General features: G+C 36.6%; 1 protein-coding gene, 1 long non-coding RNA gene and 1 pseudogene across 4 annotated transcripts in view; 2 read left to right on the top strand and 1 right to left on the bottom strand.

Moving 5' to 3' along the window:
• LOC140156731 (peroxisomal 2,4-dienoyl-CoA reductase [(3E)-enoyl-CoA-producing]-like) overlaps window positions 1–4,889 on the top strand; it is a 29,241-nt gene extending 24,352 nt beyond the window's left edge. Inside the window, exons 8-9 of one of the 3 annotated variants that reach the window (XM_072179673.1) lie at window positions 1,737–1,945; window positions 2,807–2,918. In XM_072179673.1, the coding sequence (XP_072035774.1) occupies window positions 1,737–1,942 (206 nt within the window). In that variant the 3' untranslated portion in view covers window positions 1,943–1,945; window positions 2,807–2,918. Of the gene's footprint in view, window positions 1–1,068; window positions 1,281–1,736; window positions 1,946–2,806 lie in introns of all 3 variants that reach the window. The other 2 variants (XM_072179672.1, XM_072179674.1) reach the window with 2 other exon arrangements.
• LOC140156733 (uncharacterized) lies at window positions 3,888–16,628 on the bottom strand. Its single transcript, XR_011859582.1, has 3 exons — window positions 16,594–16,628; window positions 14,516–14,666; window positions 3,888–8,852 (listed from the first exon to the last, which is right to left on the bottom strand). It is a non-coding gene; the product is annotated as an uncharacterized lncRNA (long non-coding RNA).
• On the top strand, window positions 10,522–11,953 carry LOC140156264 (uncharacterized; annotated as a pseudogene).
• Window positions 16,629–18,324: the final 1,696 nt, after the last annotated feature.

The raw sequence follows: 18,324 nt of genomic DNA, 5'->3' as shown, positions 1-18,324 counted from the left end.
TATTATATTGTTATTGAATTTATTTGTAATTTGAATTTTGCTGTTGTTTTAAAAACCTTTGTTTTTATAGCGCCTAGAGGCCGCTTTTGCATGCATTAGTGCACTTTCAATAAATGTCTTTTATTATTATTATTATTATCAACAGGATTCTAATACTAATAGTCTTAGGTTCAAATCCTAGCTGTAGCTCAGTGTGTTACATACTCCTTGGTCTCATCCTGCTACCTCTGCATGTGCTGAGAGTGTGAAAGACTCATTGACCCTTTGCACGCATCCGTCATCATTCTATCAAAATGAGGGTCTCCCTGCAAATGCATGCGCAAGAAGCACATTTTGGGGTTTTGGGGTTTATCACTTTTTGAGCAATGCACCAGAAGGCTTTTGCAAAGCAATGGCGGTAATTACAGCACGTGCTTGAAAGATTGCAAAGTCACACTACTTGCGGAGATGATGGGATCATAGATGTGCCCTAGAAAATGGGCCCCTCGTCTCTGTCCATGACTTCTTCCTTATCCATATGCATTCCATAATTCTTCTTGATCTAGCATCACCTTCCTTGCTAAGAATTCTGGACCCTTGCCAATCGATGACACGGTTTTGTTGGCCAGACTGATCGACTGTCACAGATTTGCTAAGTTCGCTGTCAGATTGTTTTCTAGTCTGACGGATGTAGTTCTTTTTTAAATCCGTAACTTTGTCCATTTCTTTCATGTGTTCACTTACACTTAGTCTCATGGAGAATCATCGTCCTGTTTCACCCACATATGAATGATCACAGTTAAATTAAGTGAACGAATGAAATATGTAGATGCAATTAATGAATCAAGTTACATTCAGTGAATCAATTTGTACAGTGACTTATGTGAATGACTTGACTCTAAAATCTGAAGTTTTGGTGACTTTCTTGGAAATAGATCTTCATCCTGAAGTCAGTTCATCCATGTCATTCTTAGAATGTCACACATGTATTTGTCAGTTGAACTGGTGAATTTAATTCATCATTCATTCAATCAATTTTATCAACATCCGGCTCACTCAAGTCAGCAATTATATATGATTATTTCCTAGCTGGTTCATTGTCTAGAGCCGCTGCAGCCCGAGCCATACCCGTTGGTCGTCTTGGGACTAAGAGGGACGTGGCTGATCTCACTTTATATATGGCATCTGATGTGGCAGGTTTTATATCGGGTGATACCATTGTAGTGGATGGGGGAAGTTGGATGACATCACCAAATAGTTTGGAATCTGCTAAAATGCAATTGAAGAGTGTACTGTAAAATGTTAGTTTTGTTGTACATGTATTAGAATTTTATGCTGGTTTCATACTTTCTGCTGCTTTGCCGCTGCGCTATGATGCTTCATTGTGCCACATGCATTTTTCTGCAAGTAGCACTCACCAAGCGGAACTCTGCTGAGCGGCAGCAGCATTACATTGAAAACCAGTGTTATCACTCTGTACCAAAATTGTATCCTGTTTTCTTACATCAGAGTGGCATTGCTTTAAAGTTAAATTGAAGTGAACTCCAAGCGTTTTTGCCGCTTTGGGCAAAGCGGAGGAGTGATTGACATATCTTGCCATTGGTCACTGCTAGCATTTCTGGGCGTCATCAAAGCGGCAAGCGGCAGGAAAGTATGAAACCAACATCATAAGGTCATGCCACTATAAATAAGTGTCATGCTCATTCAGCATCAGCTCAATTATGTCAGTAAATTTGCTCAATATGATTATTTTATAGCTGGGCCAATGTCTCAAGCTGTAGGCAAAGCTATACCTGTTGGTCGTCTTGGCACTAAACGGGAAGTGGCTGATCTCACTTTCTATATGGCATCTGATGCAGCAGGTTTTATTTCTGGTGCTACCATTGTGGTGGATGGGGGAAGTTGGATGACAAGATCAAATAACTTGGAATCTGCCAAATTAAGAATGAAGAGTTTACTTTAAAATGTTAGTCCACACCACTAAATTACAATTTTTTGTAATATTCTTAAATTTTCCATTCCACAAACAGTTATGGTATAAATGTAGGTGAGCATTGAGCATCTCATTTTGTTCAGTTTAGGCTTTAGTACCAAAGATAAGCAATAATTTTCTAGAATTAAGAGACTCTTAGCAGCTTGCTGCACCCATCAAATCTTGTGAGTATTAGGACATATTACATTACCTGTGATCAGATGTTTAAAAGGCCTCAGGCCTCCAACAGAGCACACCTACCACCAAAACATGCTAACTACTAGAGCCACTTTCTGCAGAGACGAACGAAAACAATTCTGAGTCTCATCTTTAGCGCCTTGCAATTGATGCATTTCACTATGAAGCGTATCAAATTACGCTTAGTATGCGATGTCTCTTGCATGGTAAAGAATGCCTCAAGAACGAATTCCTTGAGAGCATTCCGAGGGAAACCAAAAACCCTAATTTTTGCCCCATGCTGTATCAAGATGATGGTCGAGTTCCTGTTTTCCTTTTCTAATTCTGTGTCCTTGATCCAACCTGCTTTCCTTGCTATCCCAACCTGCATGTCACACTGAACCAATTTTAAGACTACTTGTGTACAGACTACATGTCACAAGATCTGTTATCATTGCTGCTTTGCCTATCTAATTACTATAAACTATTAACTTAAACTTCAGACACACCCAAGTGCACCCCCCCCCCCACATACACCCACCAATTGGGGCATGCATGATGTACGTCACACACCAACATGCAAACATACAAAGAAATTAATTTTAAGAAGGAACAAAAACAGTCTGTTTTTTATTCAAATATGGAATATTTCCTTGCTATTTTTCCTTGACATTCCAGCTGGACCAATGGCTTCTCAAGTAGCATCTGTGGTACCAATTGGACGTGTTGGAACCAAACGAGAAGTAGGTGATTTGACGCTGTTTATGGCCTCGAATGCAGCTGGTTTTATCTCAGGTACTACAGTAGTAATTGATGCTGGTCACTGGATGACCATACCTAACAATATTGATGCACTAAAGTCTCTACCAAGTATGTTATAAATTTCATTTGATAATATGTTACTTTCATTTTATTTTTGAAAAACAAAATTAACAACTTGTAAAATTATATTTTTAAATAATTGTACCTAAACCAAAGAAATTGTGTTCTTTTTTTCATAGCTTAATAATGACAGAAACAAGCACACAAACGAACTCAAATATGGGTGTGTTCATTTATTTTTATACCTCTGCTGCAGGGCATACTGTTTTTGTAATTGTCCACAGAAACTAAATGTAGTACAAGTTGATCCAACAAGACTAAAAGGCAGACATTTTGAATTGCAAAGTAGATCAAATAAGGCTGTATCAAAATGATTGGTACCCATCAAGTCCTAGTGATTATGGACAAGACTGCCTCGTCAAAATACAACATTAGATCCATCTCATTTGTAGATAAACATTAGTAAGAGTCCTAAAATGGCAATTTGTGGTCATATCAAGAGCATCCAATGTTACATTTTGAAGAGGCAGACCTTTTAATTGATGTCAAATCTGATGGGTACCGAACATTGTGATATAGCTTGCACATTTCAAGTTGTAAAACAAGTATGCAAGGGATGTTTAGAAGTAGCTTGTCACTGGGCAAGTTGTTAATGAAAATATTATTTAAAGTTTCAAAATGGTCTCCTATGGCCTGATTGGATCATATCATGCCACAAATAATATTCTGTTTACTTGTTTGGGTTGAATCACTGTAAGACAACAAAATCAACATAAATTTTCAGCGTCATAAAATTATAATTTTTGAAACTGAAAATATTAAAATATAATGATACCAAAGGATAAATCTTTGTCTATACTGAACATATATGTGACCCACTCTGACAAAACCAAGAACAAGATGCAGTTGTAGACATTTCATGATTTTAATATAAATGTATGCAGTACACAATAAGCTTGTTAAAATTGATACCAAAATTATACAGCAAATTTCCACAAGTACTGAACCAGACGAAAAGGTCATTATATACTCAGGGATGGGCCAGATAACATCAGTACTAGCATTGGACTAGACAAAATCTGCCAGAACTGGTCCAATATGGTGTAGCACCAATACAGTCATACTTTCTATTGCAGCCAGAGCTGGACCAGTTCTGGCCAGAATAATGTGTTACCCAGTACACAGGCTTTGAGTTTTAAAAAATTGAGGAGTGTGATAAATAGCACTCATCAAACTTGTGAGGAGTGCTATTTTGTGAATGAGTGTGATTACACTTAAATGTGATGTAAGCTTAAAATTAAGGGTGCTTTAAATCACACTCCTTATGATCATTTACAAATGTAAGGAAGGCAGGAGTGTGATAGCACTCGCACTCCTCAAAACTCAAAGCCTGAGTACAGGCTCAAATAATTGAAGTTGCTTGATGTGGCCCATTGCAAAGTGCCTACTCATATGGTCCAGTTAAAGTATCAATTTGTCTGGACTGTTCAAAAGCCTTTTCGTGTGTTCCATTATGCACCACCATAATTATTTTGCACAGCACGCCCAGTACTAGGCCACATCAGCAAAGTTCCATGTGAAATACTATGTATACTTTTGAAGATATGAATAAAGTTGTAATAGCTTGATATTACATTTGCTATTGTGAGAGATGCACCCATTACTTTTCTGCTTTACACAAGATTAACATAGTTAAACTGTTAATTTTTGATTAAATGAATCTTTTAAATAAGTACTTTCAAAGATGTGGACATTCACTTAGTGGCATGGTCAAAAACCATAAATTAGGAATTTGACAACTTGATTTTTTTTATTGGAGAATGTTTTCTTAACAAGCCTATAACTCAAAATCATGTTAGGCAACTTGTTCCAGGTTTTTGGGAGTGAGTCACATCTTGTATTCAATGTCAATGTATTTTGTAATTATGTTTATTTTGACGCTATTGATATTTTTCTAAATATAGAGAAATAACGTACATGTATGTGCCATTTGTGCTGAGAAAATATGATACAATGTAATTATTTTTATAGTCCACTTTTGTATAGATTTCATTCATGCATTAATGTTATAATTCTGTGCACAAGCAGAGCTGTAATTTTGGAAATAAAACCAATGATTTTACACAAATTCAAGCATACTTGCTCTCTTGATTTTATTTTTGTCATACAAAATATTCATGCATTCTGTTGTAGTACCAATTTGCTTGAATGCAATATTAAATTTACCCAAATTATCCTGACCTAAGCAGACCTTTTTAAAGGAACACAGCAAACACAAAATTTGTTTAAATACATGTTTGCTTGTAAATGTTGGCTTATATAAAGCTTATGAATACATTTTTTATATGAAAAACACTACAACCACACAAGGCATTAGCCAGAGGGGTGTCTTTAGGGTTTCCAAAATGGTCAAAAATACCTTATTCTACAAAATCAGGATGTCCACTTCCTATTCCCTATTATAAAAATTAGAATTTTAGGATGTCCAAATTGAAACAGGTTGTCCAAATGACACCTGGACACCCCTCTGGCTAGTGCCTTGCAACCACGTTGGAAACAGTTGTTCAAACATTTTTTACCAAACGATTTTGTAAAATAGTTTGTCAACACTTAAAAATAACATATTTGTTAGAGTGTTTTGCTGCAAGCTTTTAAAACTGTTTTTGAATGTTATTAAAATTATTTATTCCCTTTATATAACTTGTCATTTAAATGTTTTATGTAAAACATTTTGTTTGCTGGGACAGTCCACATTTTAAAAACCCTGCCAACCTCCTCCCCCATCTGCCAAAAAAAAAAAAAAAAAAAGAAAAAGCAGTTACACGCCAAAAACAAATCAAGAAACAATATGCTTAAACACTTGAGAAAGTTCCTGAAATCTTATTGGTTCTGAGTCGTGGATACAACACAATATAAACACGGTCAGCGTGTGCGTGATTAACGTAATACACATACTCACTATTTGAACCAATCAGCAATAACAGGACTGATCGGTTCTAAACCATATGTAATTCCTTGTAAAATGATTTAATTTGATTAAAATTTGGTAGAATGAGAATAAAGGTATTGTTTTTAGCCGCTATCGTGCATCTATCGTCTCATATAACACGGGCGACGTCATTATATTTGCCGTAAAACAACAAGGCGATAATGATGTCGCCTGTGTTATATGAGATGCACAACAGCGGCTAAAAAACAATACAGGCAAGCTCACATCACACACTATTAAAATTGGTGGCGCTATTAGTGGAATGTGCATTTACGGTCCAAAAATGGCTTTACTGTGGGGCTCAATGGGAAAAATCACTAAAAATTTATTTTTGTCAACCAAACCCTAAGTGATGTTGACTTATGTTGGTAGGCCTCCTGGCATAATACTGGATTCATAAACGATCCCATAGTGCAATCTATGTTCCATCAAGTCGAAGCTCTTTAAAGCGCAAAAGTAATTTGCACATAAATCAAGACCATCCAAAACAGATTTCTTACAGTAAAGAATAGGAAGTCATCTGGGGTCACATACAGTTGTGTAGATTGTACATGTGCCTGCTGTCACAACTTCATGCACACACTCACAATTTTGGGCAATTTGGTGACATATTTTTGTCTGTAATTTCACAAGTATATGCACTAGAAACATGATTGACCCCTTATTGTTTAGGTAATTTGATTCTCTTTCAAATGAAAGAACTTTCAGCTAAAAATATTGAACTTCAAAATTTTATGAAAATCCCTACCTTTATTTTTATTCTATCAAATTTTTAATTTAGTAAATTTAGAGCATGGTAGCCTAACGGTTAGAGCATTCAACTCATGACTGTGAGGTTGTGGGTTTGAGCCCCAGCAGGGCCAACTTGTTGTGTCTAAGACACTTTATCTGGCTTGCCCCACTCCACCTATGTGTATTATGGGAGCTGCTATGGGATGTAGTTATACCAGCAACATTATTGTTGGCTGCCAAATGGTGTGATATATCCTAGTGGCAGTGGAATAAATGTAAAGCACTTTGATTATCGATCTAAGCTGCTATATAAGTGCCTACATTTATTTTATTTTCATTTCACATTAATGACTAAAAGAACACAAACATTCAAGTTTGGCTTTGGTTGAATGAGCTGACTCAATCAGATTTTTACAAATTTCACAATTTTATAAAAATTAATAAAGGGATACAACAAGCTAGAACATATGCATAACTACATAAACAGATAATACAATTCTCCATATGGTTCTAGCTTAGTTTACACTTTAAACCAAAAATAAAGAAGCTGACCATATTCAACCTTAGTGTGATCCCATTGGACTTCAGAGTGAAGCCTGTTTATGCACCCCTATAAATGCACTTTGAGTGCATAAGTAAATAGTTGTTTATTAAACAACATTTCAATGTGTGTACATTGTATCATTTACTTGGTACACCAGAACAAAATAACAACACATTGTCTAAGGAGCAGCATACACATAATCATGTATAGGCCTAACTCGCCAACGCAAAATCTGAATCAACTGCAATTTTGGGAACAAGCTTTATTTGTGGATATCTATTGATAGGAAGATGAGGATGCTAGGGTCATGAAATACTCCTCCAAGTTTTAAAAGATACCTCAGGGTATTTCCAGAAGTTTCCCAAAAATGGCAAAATGGTTCACTTTGTGTGACACAAATACAAAGCACAAATTCCACTGCTCAGTGCCAGAAGTGGGTAAGTGCAATAGCTGCCATGAGTAGCTGCAATGTGCCAAAACTTGATGTTATGTGGAGACCTGATGAATGTATTCAAGGATTAATATTATTCATGGTCTAGTAAAACAAAGTCGCAGCTAAAAGCTGAATTGATGTGTAATTTACAAATACAACAGACTGTATAGATTATCATAAGGCCAAAAAAAAATATTGTTGTGTTGCCCTCAAGTGGGAAAATGGGAAATTTGGGTAGGACGGTCGGATTTCTTTTTTTTTTCTTTTTTTTTTTTTTTTTTAAACCTTCAGTTTTTAAAAATCCCCTCAAATATTAAATAATGCTTCTTCAATTAGGGGACTGTCAATTTTGACTTCTGGATACCTGTTAGACATCAATTAAAGACTAGTCTTTCAAGAAAATATTAATTTTAAGTGAAAAGCATTGAGTTTTTGAACAAATCTGTAAAAATCATCATTCAAAAAAAAAAAAAAAAAAAAAAAATTGCGACCCTGATTTTTCAGGATTTAGGGTCGGACGGTTGAGGGCAACACAACAATTTTTTTTTTGGCCTAAAGCACATAAAGTGCACAAATTAGACCATGGGCAAGACCTCCTACCTTCAACCAATTCCCATTATGAGAATGTCTTCAGCTAAAGGTGTGGACCAACAGGCCCTGAAAAAAAGGTGGACTAAAGGAGGAGGTTTTGTCCCATGGATAAAATCATTCAAATTACCAATGAAAAAGTTCCTAATCAATCATACAATCCTAAACATAGTAAGATAAGAAAGTATAATCTGGGTATAACTATTAGGAGCTTATGACGTTTCCTGCTGAAGGCCTATGGGGTCCCTAATGCTAATATTTTTCACAAATGTACTGTCGATAATGACGACATGGCTCATCATTCCATACGCCTCTGTTTCCACGATAATTTGTTTCAATGCATCCTTCATTACCATTATTACCATTATTTGGTACACCACTGTACCATCGGTGGTATGACATGGTGTTACCATCCATCCAAAGCTTTGGATTCTGATTATGATAATTAGGGCCTAATCCAATCCACGTCCTTGCACCTGAAGCATGTTCACTGGAACCTGAAGATAGGTAGGAAACAAAGTTGTTTTCGGAAAGGGAGTTTATGCTGACCAAATATGCATAATTGTGTATGCAACGGCTTCGGGCAGTTGTCCATGAAACTTGAGCCTTATACAATCTGAAATGAAAGATCCATGAAAGAACAGGTTTATACAGAGCAAATAGTGGAAACAAATTTTATGTCTCAAGATGAAAGTAATGCTATGTTAGATTTCACAGTGGCAGATTTGAATTGCATGTGCTAACCTAATCCTGTGAGATTTGTCAGTACGCTGCCAATGCCCAGATGCCAACGCAATCGCGTAAACAAATCTGCCTCTTCGAAATCCAACATGGCATTACACTCAACTTGACACAAGACACACTATAGAATGCAGATTGATCAACCCTCACACATTTTGTGGGAGTCTTACGAATTTTACTTCATCTCCAGCTCTCTGTAAAGCCATCAAAATCTGCAGCTTTTCACTTTTCCCTAATAATAAACCTGTGCCTGAAGATAGGTAGGAAATGTCACCGTGCCCTTCATATGATGTCCAGTATAATTAAAGACAGGGATAAAAAGAATTTATCGCGTCTGATGTCACTGTCAATTACGATCTTTGATTGGTTTACACAGGTTAATAGCGCGTAAAAGGAAGACCGATCTATCTGGTGCTGATCGGAGAAAAGGAATAGCAGCAAATGGCGAAAAATTACGTACTTTTAAAGGCAAAAAACAGCTTTCTAGGCATTGTTGACATGGTGCCTTCGCCAAAGAAAGTTTCCTACTATCAAGACCTAACTTTTGAGATGTTTTGCATGTTTGAAGGTGCAAAATTAACAATAAGGCGCCCGGTTGTATCGCCATGTTCAGCAAGTCATCATCACGACACTTGTAAACAAACCGTGCTCGAATTTGATTGACAGAGGACGTCAGACACAATAAATTCTTTTTATCTCTGTCTTTAATTATAGTTAGGACAGATGCCATGCATACTGGTTTTTTTGTTGTTTAACCTAATAGGCAAACATTCAATTATCTGTAGGGCTACCTGTAACAGTGCCCTCCATATGATGTGCAACAGTTAGAACTGTTGCCACACATACACTACGGGATTCTCATGAGAGTAGCAGCGCTGCTACTCTCGAGTACCTACGTCGGCCACCAGACCCTTGTGGCCCAGCAAGCCGGCTACAACTCGTGGCGTAGGTAGTTTGAAGGTACTCCGAGGACCGGCACTGGTAGTCACCTGCCAGGTACTCTGCAGCTGAGTACCGACATCGGTACTCTGGCAAGAAAATGAGGAAAGCGGGTTGCTATTTCTTATTTGTTTCTGTTGCCATATTGATTTATATTGATTAATATGTTCTTGAATTTATTGGAACAAGGCAAATATAGGTTTTCCCGGCCAATTTCGTAACTTGTTCGTTCGATTTAACATAAGTGTCATTCCTTTTCGCGCGAAATTGAATGCTTAGGTCGAATGTTACTTTCAATTTAGCGAGTCATCTTTCGATTTCATTAAAGGGCATTCAACTTTCTAAACTGAGCACCCAATTACGCAACTTGTTCGCTCGATTTAACATATTGTCATTCTTTTCACGCGAAATTGAATGATTAGGTCGAATGTTACTTTCAATTTAGCAATTCATCTTTTCGATTTCATTAAAGGGGCATTCAACTTTCTAAACTGATCACCCAATTACGCAATTTGTGCAGTTAATTTCAATGAGACAAGATTTACGATTCTATTCGTACATTCAATTTAATGTATTGGTTAACAAAACCAAAATATATTCAATCAAATTAGCAGGTGCATGCAGAATCACATTGCTGATATGCAAATTTCTTTCAAAAACAGTTTCAAACTCAATATTTCTTAAGCAGTTCATTCGACTATTTCAGTCTACGAGATATTAAAGATGGCAATGCGAGGACGGTATCAACGTACTACGAATTTGGATAGAAAGCGGCTGATAGATGCCTTTGAAAATGAAGATGCTGACTATCTAGAGGTGGCAGACACCTTGAACATTAAGCACTCTACAGCCAGATCAATTGTTGCTACGTACCTTCGCGAAGGCAGACGAGATAAGCTCCCTAAAGGTGGGCCTAAAACCAAAAGATTGACGATCAGATGAGAGGAGCTGTCCAGGGCTTCCTAGAAGAAAATCCGCTTCTGACATTACAACAAATAAATAACCAACTGAGACATGCTCTTCCAAACAAGCCAGCGGTGTCCATAAGTACCATTGCTCGTACCCTAGATGGAATGCTCATTACTTTAAAACTCGCGGAAGATGTCCCGGATCAGCGGAACGCACCTCGTGTTTTGGATTTAAGAGTTGAATTTGCAAACTGGTTTCTGCAGGACGCTGTAATTGGACATACCATTTACATTGATGAATGTGGATATAATATTTGGACAAGACGGTCATATGGTAGGGCTCCACGTGGAGAGCCTGCGCGAAGAATTGTACACCACCAAAGAGGCAAAAATGTGAATGTCACTTTCGCCATTTCGGGAAGTTGGGTTAGTAAGCCATCGCATCTCCTCAGAGACTGTGACGAGAGCGTCATTCGAGGAATTCCTCGCCGATACAGTTCGAGAGTGCCGCAGATTTTTTCCAGGTGAAGAACAGATTTATTTAGTTTATGACAACGCCGTCCACACATCATGGCACAGCTACCGCCAAACGCGAGAAACTTTGTCATCAAACGTCTGCCTCCAGATTCGCCATTTCTGAACCCCACAGAAATGGCGCATTCTCATTCAAAGCTGGAGTGAAACGCATGCTCGGCCTTCCCCAATGGCAGGAACGGATGGGAGACCGCAATGCAGCAGCACAAGCTGGTGTAAATCTTCAAGTCTGGAGATCTCGAGGTCTGCAAGAAGTTGCTCGCCTAAATGTGGGCGAGATCACCTTGGCAAAGTGCACGGGATGGTACAATCATGCTCAAACTTACCTCCCAAGATGTTTGGCGAGACAAGACGTTGAAGGTTGAAGGAACTTTAAAATATACATTATGATTTAAAGAGAACTGCTTCAATGAACTTAAAATCCTAACCTGACTTTAAAATCACGAAATTCCCCCCTTAAACCAAATATATATAAAACTCAATATATAGGCTATAGGCCTATATATGTGATTGTTATAATGAAGGGAAAATACACTGCAAAAAACAGTGTCTAACCACCAATGCTAATTTTCAAAACATCTAAACACAAGGTATCAAATTCCTAAACATGTTTAACATTTAAACGTGTTTACAAATTGAGGAGAAGGTGGTGTCTATAGAATAGTGTTTACCCTGTATAGACTTTGTTTTCACAGCGCAATATATACCGTTATATACATACGCAACTTTGATAACGAACAATATTTTGTTTCAAGGAAAACAATAATTAGGAGGCAAATAGGCCTATTTAACTGGACCTATAACGGAATAACTATATATACACTGTAAAAAATACTGATAACACTTATCTTATATCAGACACGTAAAAGCATAGGAGGCGTTATACGACTACCGTAACACGTGTATAGAGAAAACACTCCAACACGTTTATCTCCAATATAAACATCTTAATGTTATAGTTAGTCGTATTAAACGCCTCGTATACTTTTACGAGTAGGATATAAAGGTCTAAATATAAACGCGCTTTAGTGTTTATTAAGTGTTAGCCGTTGTTTTTTACAGTGAAGAAAACAAAGAAAACAAAGAATAATGAAACATATTAATTTAAGAGTTACGAGAAGGAGGTTACGAGTAATATAAAAATATATATATAAGGAAAATAGAACATATATAGACCTATTTTGTGTTCAAATGATTGTGTGAAAATATGGATATAAAACATTTACAGATTGATGTTTGTTTGCAAAAAATACAGAGAAGCCTAAACCATATACTTGAACTTTCAGTGAAAGTGAGCAGGTAGTGTTCATTTATGAACACATTAGCACCTGTAATGTGAAGACTAACATGTTACAGTGTTAACACACGAACGTGTGAAACGATGTTTTAAACACATTTTAAGACATTCTTGTGTGAACATGTTGCATTCGTATTTATACATTGCAAGCGTTCATGTGTTAATTTATGAATGTGTTAATTTAATGAATGAACTTGAACACTGCCTAATGTATAGGCCTACTTCATTGTACAAACATTAACTATCAACACGTTTTAGTGTTTCAGTTTTAGCTAAAGGCGTACTCTGTATTATTTGCAATGTCAGTGGACTTGAATATGCCCATAATTTCAAATTGAATGCATTATTGTTAATTAGATTGACAATGCATGAAACTGAAAATCGGATTAACACTGTTTCACAGTCCCGTCTTCATCTGTGGTGAAATTGGGTGCCCATTTCTTCAAATTAGACGTGTAATGGTGAATTTAGAAGCGTCAGAACGAAATTGAATTCACAATAATGAATAGTTCTGAACATACATTAATTTGATTGACCCAAAATTAAATCGATTGCTCATAATGCGAAAAAAGAAACCGGGATTAGTTATGCTTATTCAATCGGGCGCGAAAAAGAACGACCCTTTTATTAAACTGAACACATAATTTGCGAAATTGGCCGGGAAAACCTATATAAAGCCGAAAGATCTTCACATAACATAGGCCTAGCCGCCTGAGTAACATTGAATTATTATTAAAACATTGAAAATAACAATAAACAAATTAAAGTGTTATTCGCATAATGGAACAAAACGGAAAACAAAAGAAAAACAACAGGATTTAAACACTGTCGCCGGCGTACGGAAAAACTGCATTGTGCAACAAGCAATTGCATCCAGATTATAACAAATTAATAATTCCACTTCAACGCGTTCGTGTGCAAGCCTTGTTGAACGCACAGTCGGCCGCGTAGTTGTACCACGGGCGCGCGCGCTTTGAAGTCACTGAACTTTACGATCAAAGGACTTTGGCGATGGAGTACCTCGCGGGTGAGTACCTTCACTGCTACTTCACTGCTGACACATGGGTACACCATGGATGCGGTTACTGTGCAGGTACTTCCGCTGAAGGGCCTTCGAAGTACCCCCGACTATGGTGTGCCTATAAGTCACCTACTCGGTACATCGCAGTTGACTCTTAGGTGACGCATGGTGGAGTATCGATGTAAGTACATTGCTACGGGGTATCTACAGTATGTTGGCCGACGCTGGTACTTTGGTGTAGTACCAACGTCGGCCACAAAGGGCATGGGTACTCGGTAGTAGCAGCGGTCGTAGCCGCGAAGTAACATTGCAGCAGAGGTACTCCATCGCCACAAATCTTGTAGTGTACTATTCGTTTGTTTGGACTAATAATAATATAGGGTCCACAACTTAATAAGTTCCCCCCTAAATACTTTTTTAAATAAATCAAAAAAATATTTGACAAAATGCAAACATGTAATGGGTAGCCGTATTTGTTTTAGACAGATGGACCAAATTATAGTGTCACACCTCATTGCGTTCAATCACAATGGTTCATTATGTAAAAAAGTTTAAAACATTGTTAAAAGTTGCATCGTGAGTCCATAGGAGTCCGCTCTCAAACAATACAGTAGGCCAGGTCTATTCATGCGTTTGTTAAAGAAAACCTGACTGCTATGGACTCAAATGCAACTTTTAAAACGGCCTCTTTACTTACACAATTAATCATTGTGACTGAACGCAATGACGTGTGACGGGGCTATATATTTTTTTACATTTCGTAAAATATTTTTTGACTTATTCTAAAAAGTATTAGGGCGGAACTTATAAGTTGTGGACCATATAGATAAACATCCTACCTGTAACAGTGCCCTCCATAAGTAGTCCAATAGTCAGGACAGGTGCCACACATCACCAATGGTACCATGAAGGTGAATATGCAGATCTTTACGAGCAAGAGTTCCATTGCTTCACAATTGAAAGTTGTTGACTGTACTTAAGGTTCACTCCCTGAATGGTCAAAATGATCAAAATGAAATAAGTGGATTAATATGAAAGTTTTTCAATAAATTAGAAAAATAAATAATTCAAGGGCTTAACACAACTGGTTAATATGTTTGCCATCACCATTGATGTCATTGTATTAACAACTATGATGATCATGGCAATGATGATGTTGATGATGAAGCGGATGATAATGATGATGGATATTTAAAGCTTGGCTATAGGTTACCAAATTATACAGAATGCATGATTCGTGGATACAACTGCGACATGTTAAATTGGATGTTGCATTATTTATAACGAAATTTTTGTGGGTGTAGCTTATCACGCCTCTCCAATTTTGAACAACTTAGCTTGTTTTCTAGTTGTCTTACCTCACAGAAAAAAAACATTTTATTTGCTGTAGCTGCATTGAGCATGAAAAGCACGAAAATTAATATTCTACAAAAATTTCCACTTAAAAAGATCGTTTAAAACTTAATCCACCTGTAAACAATATATGTTTTTTTGGTCAGAATGTGACAAAATCACCAGAATAAAGCATTTTATTTACCCCAAATTTTGCATCAAGATATTAAAGGAGTATGAGGGATGAGGAAAAAGTTGAGGGATGAGGCTATGGATCACAAAATGCCCCTTTAAGAAATATATTTTGTTCTGGATATTGAATATTCATGTGACCTGTATAGACCATTTCAAATCAAGATAGGAACATTTCAGAAAAGCAGGTGCAGTGCAGTGAGCAGTATTTATTCAGTAAGCTAGGGATCAAAATAGGGGACAAGAAATGTCATGATTCGTGGTACCTTTTTCAGCGAATAACAGCTTATATAGCCAATATCAACATGGGGTCATCAGGTAAAATATTTTCCTAACATATTGAACTAAAACCCTGCTCTTTGGCAGTTCACAATATGACAGTAATGGAAAGAAAAATGCACAAATGCTCGCCATTTTTCGGCTCTTTAGATTTGGACAAATTGATTGTGTCCTCTCATGTTACACATTGGAACGCGAACGCCACACTGCACATAATACTGAAGAGGTACTGATTTATATGTGAGCATTCAGGAAATAATCATGCTTCAGGCTTAAAATCAAAATGAATCTGTTTGAAAAGTCTATTCTTCACTGCAAGTAATATGAAGTTGTTTACTTTCAGAGTTCGCCATTATAATATTAAAATGTGTGAGTAAAAATTGGTAAAAATTTAAACAAAAACAAATTTTCAACCAAATTATCTCAACTCACAGCACTTTAAAAAAATAAAAAGATCAGAAAATTCAACACAGTCAAAAGCTTTATCCAAAAATGTTATAAGCTATCTACTGAAGATAGAACCATGTGTCTGTATGATATATTTGATGTGGCTCCATTGGAGACCAATTTATCCCAACTTTTGTCAACCTTCCAATTTTGATATCATTGTACACAATTGAATGAAAGATAAAACTTCCTATTGTAAGTTCAGAAACTTCAGCCAATCATGTTCGGTATTACTAACTCATCTCTTAAATATAAAGACCTCACTGAAAACTATTCTCAAATTTCATAAGGCATAATACTGCAAATTTCACTAAATCTTCTACAAATGAAATCTACAAATTGTTAACTTGATTGTTGGGAGTGGTCTTCTTTTCCTTGTTCTTTGTCTTCAAATCTGTTTCTCACTTCTCTTTCCATACAGGCCAGCATGCTTATATAGGCTTTTTAGCCTGGCTTGAACATTTTGTTTGAGCCTGGTCCCATCAGGACCCAAGTGTGTCTCCACATGGAGTGACCGTTTAAACAAACAAGCACCTCCTGTGTGGGCGATTAAGGTCATGTCTTCCATAGGGGATGTGTAATGGATTTCAACTAGAATAGCCCAATATTTTAGCCAAACAAGCACTCTGATGAGATTCTTAAATTAAAATAATGTAAATTAACTTACCTTTAAACAGTTACCAACCCACGTCGACTCAAAACAGTCAGGCTAGATAATATGCCAATTGAAGTGTCTGATAGAGCAAGGAAGTTGAATTTGAGTTGCATCAACTAGCTCCAATTCTTCAATACTGAACTCTTTGCTATTCGCCAGTCTCACTTATAGCCTTACAATTTGGCAAGACAGTTTAGAAACTTGGCACCAAAGACAGGACCACAGTTATTATAGACCTGGATCTTCCTGATTGGGGAAACCCCTAATTACTCCCTACCTCAAATACATATTATTATATTGGCCTGCATGTATATGCCTATACGTTGGCAAGATAGTATTTGTAACTTGGCACCAAGGACAGGACCACAGTTATTACAGACCTGGATCTTCCTGATTGGGAAAACCCCTAATTACTCTCTGGCTAAAGTGTTTATATGGGCTATTTTACAAATATCAGGTCCAATCCAATGCCCAAAAATAAAACAAACAAATAACTTGCTTGAAAATCTGCTTAGTTTTAGATTTTTTTTAGAATTCAGTGAACATTGCCAGGTGAGACAAATTAGATTGCTTGAATATTATTAAGAAATACACTGACACTAAAATTATTTCAATGTTTGATTAAAGAAATTGATTTTGAGCTTCTGAGAGTGTGACTTTTTGGACAAATTTGAAATGTACTTTTTACTAATATCAAAGACCACAGTACAAAAATAATAACTGAGAAAATCAAATTAACTTTACCTGTTGACATATGTGATGCGATCAAGCAAAATCAGTAAACATTAGATAACATACATTACACATTAATTTAGAGAAATAATGTTGAGGAGTCAAACTTGCAGAATTAAAAAATAAATGCTCATTGTTATCACCATTAAAGTCGGGCCTCTATAAAACTATATACACAATTCTTTGATTTTGTAATAAACATTTTGGAATATTTGATCCAAAAATATGTAAGAAAAAAGTACCATGTCCATTTTAATTCGTCTTTTAGCAAAGTTGCACTTATTTGAAGTTTTTGAAAGCTAATTTATCTAATTTAAGACATTTGCACACTATATATCTTGAGAGAAAGTACATACCTGGATTTAAAGAGGGGTAATGTACCTAGTTTAGTGCATTTATGGCATGTTTTAGTAATAAATCATTGTATGGTGTTCATTGCAAAAGAAAATCACTTAATTAACAGAAAAACACTTGAACCAGTCATAACTTTGGCATCAGATCACCACAAATGGAATGAAATGATGGGTGTTGTTATGTTGGACAATGATGACATTTTGGCAAGATAGTATTGCTTACTTTGGGCTGCCATATAAGAACAATTGAAGCTGCTTCCTCTTCAAGATAGTATAGAGGTTGTGCATATGACGTATTATATCGTAAATATGGCGGACTACTCGAATGCATTCAACAAAAGCATGGTTGCAATCTACCGTGACAGTTCGTCTCACACACATAACAAATGCACTACAATCAAATAGGTTGATGACAACATTTGATTGAATTGACTGCATTGCGCCATGATTACGGTGAAGGACACCGGTTCAAATCCTTTGTTTGGAGTCAATCAATAATTTCATGCACAACCTCTATTTGAAACTTGGCACCAAGGAGAGGACCACAGTTATAGACCTGAATCTACCTGATTGGGAAAACCCCTATTTACTCCCTACCTCAAATACAGTTGTATTATTATATTGGCATACATGTATATAGGCCTGTAAGTTGGCAAGA

The sequence above is a fragment of the Amphiura filiformis genome, chromosome 7 (genome assembly GCF_039555335.1).
Source record: "Amphiura filiformis chromosome 7, Afil_fr2py, whole genome shotgun sequence".
Lineage (NCBI taxonomy): Eukaryota > Metazoa > Echinodermata > Ophiuroidea > Amphilepidida > Amphiuridae > Amphiura > Amphiura filiformis.
This window is presented reverse-complemented; position numbering and strand designations above follow the sequence as displayed.